The sequence below is a fragment of the Sinocyclocheilus grahami genome, unplaced genomic scaffold, assembly GCF_001515645.1.
Source record: "Sinocyclocheilus grahami isolate Dianchi unplaced genomic scaffold, SAMN03320097.WGS_v1.1 scaffold398.1, whole genome shotgun sequence".
NCBI classification, from domain to species: Eukaryota; Metazoa; Chordata; class Actinopteri; order Cypriniformes; family Cyprinidae; genus Sinocyclocheilus; species Sinocyclocheilus grahami.
The window spans coordinates 936,810-947,119 of record NW_015505577.1 but is presented as its reverse complement, the minus strand read 5'-3'; the positions used below and the strand labels follow the sequence as shown (position 1 = coordinate 947,119).

Below are 10,310 nucleotides of genomic sequence, written 5' to 3'. Positions count from 1 at the left end.
TAAATATCATTTCAGTGTCCTTTTGTTCTGTGGAGACTTGTTGCAAAGAAATAAAGCACTCCGAAAGAAAAGAAATCTGCTCACAAAACATTTGTTACAGCTTTCTTGCATTTTACTGAAAAAGTACACTACAAAATCTTTTTTACTGTGATTCTCATCATGAAGAAAAAGCTAAGTTACCGTACACGAGTTGTTTATAAAATCTGGAAGAAACGTCTCAGCTGAGCACCCGAAATGGAGGGATTCAGTTAATTATAGAGGCATAAATCATAGACCACCCATTGTGTCTGAGATTGTAAAGAACCCTGTTTTGGTGTCTTGCAAAAATGGGTTTCACCTTAATTCTAGCAACATAATAATGGGTAAAAGAGACTTATGAAACATAAGTCACTCTAAACAATAATCAAGCATTAATAGAATTATTGATATCCACAAAAATAAATAAAAACAAATATATACAAATAAAATTAAACAAAAAAATGTGCTTGCAGTTCTCATGTTATCATTGAGCCCTTGAGCAAGACCTAATAACATCACAGTGACTGTTCCTGGCATAAGATGTTTCGACTAAAAAGGGTATTGGTTTGGGGGGGCAGTCTGAACGGGAAAAAGTGTGAATAGTGAATATTTTAATCTAATCAATTTTACAGCATATATTTTACTTACATTTTCTAAGCAGATACTTCAACATGCTTATTGAAATGTTATCATTTTAATAAGTAGTGTATTGATGAACATGACACCATCATGTTTTCTGCTGTGTTCCTGTGCACACATATGAGATATGTAATCTCAACTCTGACATGGAAGAAACACAGTTATTTAAATGTGCTTCATCAGTCAGAGAATGAAGCCTCTCCAACGTTTGGACATACAGTCTGAATGACCTTATTATTCACAGTATTTTCACAGGTGCTGCTAAATTCTGAAGAAAACCCACATTGGTTGTGTCCTTTACTTTCCTGAACTCCTCCTGGAAAAGATCTCCCAGGTTAGATTACTTTGGCCTAAATGTTCTTCTTCTGCCTGAAGAATGTAATGAAAAGATTGCTTTATTTTCAAAGTGCCTGCTCAGCAGACTCACACACCAACATCTGTAACTGAGCAGGCACTTTGAAAATAAAGCAATCTTTTCATTACTAGAATATTTAAGATCTTTTTATTTTTTATTATTGGGGTAGAAGATGTAGGCTAATTATACAGAACCATATGACCATATTTGATACTAAATATTCTCAGAATTTAAATGAAAATTCGAGGCTAATTTTTTAAATATATTTTAATGCAAAGTAAATCTTCGTTCAGCTCTTGCACCGCATGGTGAATAAATAATTTCCTAATATAGAAAGCAGGAAGTGACACCAAAGCACCCGCCTCCCGTAATATGCACACAATCGCGCAGGGTCTCCAAGGTTATTATGTGTATCTGCGGCGCTCGTGGTGGTCGTGACTAGGGTGCTGCGGTCGTGACTTTCGCCTTCAGTAAGGCAGGAGCTTGAGAACATTGGTAAGATCATCATACACTTCATGGTCTTCTGATATAAATGCTTTTTCTGCAGAATGTTAACTGCAGGCCATTTCTACTTTAAGAGTAACGGTGCATAGCTTTCTGAACCACTTAAATTATATTTTAAAATTATAATAATCGCTTGTAATTCGTATGACAGCTACTGCATATGCTTGAACAGAGCAGGTGCGCACTAGACTTAACCTTTATTTGACTACAGAGAGTTCCTGCACGTGCTATGCAAACCCTTCTCTACTGACCTTCACACAGATTGTGTCAAACTGATATTAGGTCGTGATTGTTTCACTTCTACAATTAGATTTAATAACAAAGTACTAACTTTTTTGCGCGATGATTTAAATTAAATGGCCTCAAATGTTGTTAGTTTTAATATTAATCCAATTTCAATATTTAATAACTGGAATAGTATTGTAGTGTTTCAAGTTACATTTTCAAATGACTGTTTTAGTATAACTACATTGTCATTTTTGAATTGTGATTTGCTGGCAGATGGATGTGACATTTTCTTCAGGGTCAGCCCTGAACACTTGTCCTTCCCAGTTAACCCGAGTCCTTTTGGGTTGTGCGTGTCACCTGTTACCATGTTTATCTTTCTAAATTAATTATCACTACTAGTTTGAAAGGCACAATATTCATATTGCAAGAGATTATTATCATTTTGTTTTTTACAAAATTGAGTGCTGCTTGCAAATAAAATTTGGTGATTATAAATATGAGAAAAAAGTGAAAATGTGCAGTTGTTACTTCATGAAGCTAATTGCATCTGATCTGACCCTAAAAAAACGAATGTAGTTGTTGCACTCATATTTAATTTAACTTGAATAGTTTGCGCAAGCGTGTGTGTGTGACAGAGAGTGAGAGAGAGAGAGAGAAAGCGAGCGCGAGTGAGAGAGAGAGAGCGCTGACCCCTTTAATTTAGATTTTGATTTGCCTAACAACACATTTTTAAAGTGTTTTTTTTTTTTTTTTTTTTAAAGCTGTGTGACCATCACATGATTTGCAACAGTGAAGTTTTAATCCTCTCTGCCAGTTCTGTAAAGATTAATCAACAATGTCTGGAATTCTTGGGAATGTAGATTAAGGTCCAAAATGGTTTGACGTTAATCTGTACAGCCAGAAAAATGCAGTCATACATTTATTACATGAGCGTCTACAGATGTTATTTTTAAATGTGAGTAACTGACACAAGGTTATTTCATCCATTTACTTCTCAGAAAAAGATATTCAAATGATGGTGAGCACAGAGTCACATGATAAAGTAGCTTTAGATAGTAGTTTAAATTCTGGCTGTATTGCATGAATAGATTAAACCAGCACTTTACAAAATCATTTAGGATTTTAAAGCCGCTCATGGAAAGTTATTATTATTATTTTTTTCCCATAATAGAAAATTTGTCTGGCTTGTCCTTGGTCCTTGAACTTGATTTTACTTCCTCTCCTAGTGTAATTGTTATTGTTTTTTCAACTTTTTTTTATATGACTGAGTGATAAAAGTTCCTTTGTCTAGAGATTTATTTGGCTCTCATTGTTCCTATAATAAAAGGTAGAAGTAAATAGGTAAGCATACCAATAGAATTGCTCAGACAAGGAATTAAGATTAGTGGGCCGTCCTGAAAGAGCCCAGGAGACTGTAGTTTCTCTGGAAAAGACAGTAAGAGGTTACATGTCAGGCCCCAACGGACATGAGGATTGGTTTGATCTGATTGTGTGCAAGTTCTTTCCCGGTAGGGTGTAGCCCGAATGCATTTTCCTATCTCTAGCTTGCATGTGTCCAAGCAAGTTAGCAGAGTACATTTGGTGGATTGCTTCAGTGTGACCTTTTTCGATGTGTACTTTAATGCCTTTAGTTATTTCTGGACAAATTTAAAATGTAGTGTTTCTTACCCTTTTTGTTGTCCATTTGTTGAATGAGACTGTCTCAAGGATGCATGTTTATCTTGCCTGCAGTGTTTGTCTCTTGTGCTTTGGATTATTAGATTAACGTGTAACCTTCAACCTTTGAAAAAACAAATGTAGTCCTTGAGATGTCTTTTAGTCCATAGTCATGTTTGTTAAACTTTTATAATGATTTCATATGATGGTCTTTATATATTAAAAAGATTAAGGGTTTATGTGAGATTTGATGTGTGATTTTACAGGATATATTTCTAAAAATCTAAAACTGTTTTAAGTAACACGTTTATAATTCTTATATACACAACAATAATTAGATTTGATTACCTTATATTAACTATGGACTACATACAATATTTGCTATTTAAAAATTAATTTATCACTCCTTAGTTCAAAGAGATCTGACCAATATACATTTCTGTCATTATTAGCTTTTTAAATCAGAAATACTGTGTGAAAATGTCCACTCAGTGCAAAATAAAGAGGATCTTTATCACAAAATGAACAATAATGACCATGAAAATACTTACATTTACATTTAGTCATTTAGCAGGTGCTTTTATCCAAAGCAACTTACAAATGAGGACAATTAAATCTATCAAATTAACAAAACAGCCATCATATGTAAGTGCTGTGACAAGTCCATGTTAGTCTAATGCAGTACACGTAGCAAGTTTTTTAAAATAATCAATAATAAGAAAACTAGTAGAATAGAATAGAATGTATGTATGTGTGCGTGTATATACCTCATTCTAAACCTGTAATGCTGTGGGGTTTTTCATTAAAAACAAAAATATTGTTTTCCGTTTATTGATAGTTCGTAGTGACCACATCTATCAAGCCCCAAAAATATGATCAATATGACAAATGTGATATTAGTCTTCTGAAGTCATATGATATCTCAGACTAAAACAGTCTAATAACGAACTGATATGTTCACTGATAATCATCCCTGGTGAATAGAGCATTTCCACAATGACATATGTAACAGAAAAGTGTGATACTACACACAGGTGTCAAGTAAGTTAAGGTAAAAGTTCAAGACCACTGTCATATCACCCAGAGAAACAAAAACAAAACATTGCGTAGTGCACCTTAACCAGCATTTCAATAAAATATCTCTATTTAAGATTAGCTAACAGCCTTTTTTTTTTTGTTGACATAAGGAATCTAACTTTGTTTTATGATTATGAGTTATTGTGACTTCACGGTGATCTTAGAATCGATTTCAGCAATTCTCATTCTCTTGCAGCAATTATTTGAGTCCACGATGGATCAAGCCAGGACAACAATTTCAAAAATCGTAAGACATACTTTTCATACAAGCTAATTTTGCATGGCATTATAACGGAGTTGTCTGAACCAATGATTCACCATTTGAGAGGTAACAAAGAAGGCACAATTTTTGACTTTATTGCAAAGCATGAGATCTGTGATTGCTGAGATGTAAATGCTTCTTTTTTCAGTTTTACCTGAAACCTTTTTAATATGTTCCTGACATTGGTTTTCCTTCTTGTGCTTAAAATGTTCTATATTCCAGAGAAAAGCTGAAACCTCATGACTTAAAACATGACCAGTGTTTTTACAGTGAAGAGGATCCAGGACAGTTTTTTTTATCATGGTGTCCTGTAACTCTGTTTTTCCAGTTCAATGGGGAGCCGCGCTCCTACACTCGCTTTAACCTGACCCAGAACATGGAGGGTGACAACAGCCATGTGGAGATGAAGCTCTCATCTGACATGGATGATGAAGTGGAGGCTAACGGTGTTGGGGAAAACATAAACCAACATAATCGTCCTTATTACCCAAGCAAACTGAACCAGCGTTCTCCCAAAACCGTCTGCGGATTTGTCATTGGCATTCTGTTCCTTTTCATTATTGGTAATTATATACCAATATGCTAGTATACGTATATTCAAGCTTATTATGTGGCCCTCTGGGATAGTTTATACTGATTGGTCAAATGTTTTTGTGTAATGACCACTAAACTGTAGTAATTTCTATGCATTAAAACAACTCATACTTATGTGTTTTAGGATACCTCATTGGTTACCTGTCTAACAGAAGCACAGACAAAACAGAAATCAAGTCCAATTGTCCAGTCTTTAATGAGATTGCCCCTGTGAGAGTAGAAACAGTTTATTCATTGGACTGGAGTGATCTCAGGGCATTGCTGAAAAAGAAACTGACAACCTCCAACATTAACACCAGCCTCAAGTAAGTTAACACAGCTGCACTTTTGCTTTTTCCATACTGTTTGAGCAGTTGAGCAGGTATTCAAATTAAACTTTCTTTTTCTCTTTCTCCCTCTTGCAGGGAATTCTCTAGTGCCAATCACCAGGCAGGAAGCACAGAAGATGAGGCACTTGCTAATAAAATCATGGGGAAATTCAAAACTTTTGGAATGAGTACCTGGACGGATGAGCACTATGTGAAAATCCATGAGCCTGGCTCCTCAAATAACAGAGTCCTGTTCCGTGGTAACATTGTGGGAACAACTGAGGGCTATTTGGCATACAGTGCAGTTAAAACAGTGCAGGTTAGTTTTAAATGGGGATGAATGTTGACAATCAACTGACAAAAAAAGTACCATAAAATTAGTTTGTACAAATCGTGAGCAATATTCGAAATCTTCTATATGCTCGTGTTAAAAATTCAACTCTGAGAGAAGTTGTAAATTTCTCGAGTATGTCTAACTGTGTTGTAATTAGGGGTGTAGCGGTACACAAACATGACGGTTGAGTACGTACCTCGGTTTTGACGTCACTGTTCGTATGGTTTCGGTACAGCAGGGCGAAAAACTAAACAAAATTGATTTTTTTATTAAACAGTGGTTTACTGAACAAATTGCTCTTTCTTTAAATCAATTCAAGTATAACTACATTTTTCTTAGGGATAAAAATCTACCTCTTATGTTCTAAACTATAGGGAGCCTTTTACAGTACTATAAGGTTACAGTTAACAACAAAGCTCAACTTAAATTCAGTTACTTTTTATTTTTAAATATAAATCAACACTCACCTTTAAAAAAAATTGTATGCAAACATGTAAATTGCACATAATGCAATTTTTTAATTAAAATATTCTATTTGTTGTTGAAATATATTCAGTGGCTGTCATAACTTGTTTCATAACAGATTTATTTAAACATACATTAAATAATTAAGACATTACTAACAGGTAAAGTAAAATATAATGAATATTTAGTCTAATATTTCGCAAAATGCTTTTATCTATACTTCATTTCTCTAGCCAACTAATGAGCTGTGGAGACTGATGACTTCCTGAGGTAAATGAAATGCTATGTGACACTGATTGAGTGATTACATAAGGCATGAGATGTTCATTCATGTTTATTTCGTGTTAAAACTAGTAGTAAATAGGAAGGGATTGCTGATAGCATGTCTATTTGACGTATGAGTGTTTGCTCATCTGCAATAAGTCTATAGGTTGTTTCCTGTCAGACGTTAAATAGACATCTAAAAAATGATGTTTATGCTTTAGAATGTATGTAAAACTGACATCTTAAAGACATTTATCAGATGTTTGGACTCAGCATATGCTTTCCAGATGAAGTGATCTTTAACAGACATCTTGCAGACGTACGTGTACTATCTGGGATGATTACGCTGTTTGAACTGAGACGGTTATACAGCAATCTATCCCGCCACATCAAAGAGCGTCAAAACGGAATTTATTGTTTGAATTTCCTGGAAAAAAAGTACATAATTTGAAAGATGAGACTTATCTTTCTTATCAAAAGTAACAATATATAAATCTTGAAGTTTCCAGTGTGGTTCCACTCGTGCAGTTGTTATAATACTGTATTTGTTTGGTGCACATGTCTATGAACAGTGTTGGGGAAAGTTACTTTTAAAAGTAATGCATTACAATATTGCGTTACTCCATAAAAAAGTAATTAATTACGTTACTTAGTTACTTTTTATGGAAAGTAATGCGTTACGTTACTTTTGCGTTACTTTTTAAATCTGGACAGGGCTTGCTTGTTTGTTTTTAAAATAAAAAGTTATATTTTTGGCAAATATAAAAGCCTTTTCACACCAAAAGTGAAATGAATAAGCCTCAGGCTGAAGGGAAAGTAAATTTACATCCGTACAGTAGAATGCAGAAGAAGAAATTTCAACACACTTCAGCAATAAAAATAGACACACAAATGTTTGTCTAGAGTAATTTTTGCTTATTAGTAAGGTTGAACTGGATTATCGAAGGTCAGAATCAAAGACATTGCTTAATAGAATGGGATTAAATACAAAAAGGATATTTGTGGTGCTTAACATTTAATTATTGCAGGTTTGCATCATATTCTGAGTTGCATTATTTTTATTCATTTTGAGGATACTCGAATACTGAATCTGGGTTTTTTTGGTTTTTTTTTTTCGTTAGTGAGTGAGATGAATTAATGCATATTCATATTTATTTTAGAACTACAGTAACATCTGATTTCTCACAACATGGGGACAGGTGAGCTGTCAATCAATACATTTTCTTATTTGAAAAAGTAACTCAGATATTCTCTTGTAAATTAAAAAGTAATGCGTTACTTTACTAGTTACTTGAAAAAAGTAATCTGATTACGTAACTCGCATTACTTGTAATGCGTTACCACTGTCTATGAATATGTGTACAGTTACACCCCTACTTGTAATTATTACACACTTATTTAAGACTCTTTAAGACCAAATGATCAGTGAGAGCAAGGGTACACCTGAGCAGAACGATGGAGTCTCTAAACATTTGAAACTTTTTAAAACATGAAAATGGAAAAAGCAACAAAATGGTCAAAGACCTTCATCTAGCAATTTTCACACAGGAAAACAATGGAATAACAATGCAGACATACACAGAATAACACTTTTGGTGTGAATGTGCGCTAATTCGCATGACACAACAGTAGCTGAATTTTCTCAGTTACTTTTCAAAAAGAAGCCATTTTGCAGGTGAATATTCACTGCGTTCAGCACTGTTAGTTCTCTGTGTTGGGATACGCCACCCAAAAATTAAAGTGAGTGAGTGAAGTGTGGCTAAGTATGGTGACCCATACTTGGAAATTGTGCTCTGCATTTAACCCATCCAAGTGCACACACAGACACAGACTCTCTAACCATTAGGCCACAACTGCCCCAATTAAGAATCTCTACTAATTTTCTCACCCTCATGCCTTCCCAGATTTTTGACTTTCTTTCTTATGTGAAAAAGAAATGAATGGAGCCCTCAAAGTTGAAGCTTCAAAACAACCCGTGACTACCCAAAACTACTAGTTGATCAAGTTGTGAAACTCGTGAGAAGTGAGGAGCATCATATCACAAGTTTACATTAAGGTTCACAATGCGCTGACGGTTGGAAGCAACGGTTTATAGTTTAAAACGTTTAAAATATTAGCAATTTTCTCTCACACACTTATCGTTTCACTTCAGCAGACATTGATTCATAAGGTGGGGTTTTATGGATTACTGTCATGTTTGTTTTGCATAGTTTTTGATGTGTCAACTTTGAGGGGCAATACACTTGAATTATATGGACTAACAGAGATGGATTATTTTTTCTAAAAATTTCAATTTGTGTTCCACAGAAAAAAGAAAGTCATATATCTGTGATTAAAATGTGAATATAATTGAGATACGAGGGCTCCAGTAGAAGTTTGTACTGAATAATGACATACATTTCAGCCTGTTCCTTTATTACTTATTCTGTTGTATAGGGTGCAGCTCTGTATGCCCATTATGGACGAACGGAGGACTTCAGGCGCCTGCGAGAGCTGAATATTGACGTGAATGGAAAGGCTGTCTTGGTCAGAGCTGGACTCTTAAGTTTTTCTGAAAAGGTAGGCTATCTCACACATTTATATTTTAAGGCAGTTATTATTGATATTTACTTATTTATCCTTTTGTTTTCATTTGCTTAATACAGGTTGCTAATGCTGCTAGCTTGAATGCTAGTGCTGTGCTAATTTATCCAGATCCTGTTAACTATAATATTAAAGACGACACTGCTCTTTTTGGCCATGTAAGTTGTGGAACCTTTCTTTTATCAGAATATTTTTGCATTTCAAAGTTTATGTAAAGTTGATCTTTTAAAATGCTCTTTTCATAGGTCCATCTCGGGACTGGTGATCCCTTCACTCCAGGATTCCCTTCCTTCAATCATACCCAGTTTCCCCCAGCTCAGTCATCTGGCTTGCCCAGCATTCCAGCCCAAACTATAACCATAAAACAGGCTACTGAGATCATGAGGTGCAGTTGTGATTGCCATCCATTTCTCTTGCTATTTACTATCACTGTATCACTGACTTTTTTTCTAGGAATTTAAATGTATATTTTGTCTTTAGGACAATCTTAAGAAAATATATATGAAAATATATTTTTGTGAATACAAAACAAAAAAATCATGAGGAAAAAAAAAAAAAAATTTATTCTTAAAGGGGTCATATGATGCGATTAAAATTTTTCCTTTCTCTTTGGAGTGTTACAAGCTCTTGGTGCATAAAGAAGATCTGTAAAGTTGCAAACACTAAAGTCTCAAAACCAAAGAGATATTCTTTATAAAAATTAAGAGTTAACCACGCCTACCTAAAACGGCTCGTTCTAACACACCCCCACATGTCTACGTCACGATCTGGGAAGATTTGCATTACGCCGCCCAATTGTTCACACAAAGAAAGAAGGCGTAACTTTTATTCTCGCTGTAGTATTGTTGACGCTGTAGCCATGTCCTGAAGACGCTGTGTGATGCTTCGTTGTGAAAGCGAAACTACTTTGTTTTGTCTTTCAAAAGAGGACGATATCCGCTTCATCATGCCTGGAGCTGATCTGTGCTGGTCGCTGAGGGAATACATCAACTTTCACCGTGGACAAAGCGGAGTTCAGCCCGC

General features: G+C 34.9%; 1 protein-coding gene across 1 annotated transcript in view; it reads left to right on the top strand.

Annotated features, from left to right (window-relative positions):
- The first annotated feature begins 1,378 nt into the window (after nt 1–1,378).
- The window catches only part of LOC107550442 (transferrin receptor protein 1-like), a 15,185-nt gene continuing 6,253 nt past the window's right edge, over nt 1,379–10,310 (top strand). The window contains exons 1-8 of the mRNA XM_016231718.1: nt 1,379–1,507; nt 4,674–4,724; nt 5,068–5,302; nt 5,458–5,638; nt 5,738–5,960; nt 9,141–9,263; nt 9,350–9,445; nt 9,533–9,672. Coding sequence (XP_016087204.1) covers nt 4,692–4,724; nt 5,068–5,302; nt 5,458–5,638; nt 5,738–5,960; nt 9,141–9,263; nt 9,350–9,445; nt 9,533–9,672 — 1,031 coding nt within the window. The 5' untranslated portion in view covers nt 1,379–1,507; nt 4,674–4,691. The remainder of the gene's footprint in view (nt 1,508–4,673; nt 4,725–5,067; nt 5,303–5,457; nt 5,639–5,737; nt 5,961–9,140; nt 9,264–9,349; nt 9,446–9,532; nt 9,673–10,310) is intronic.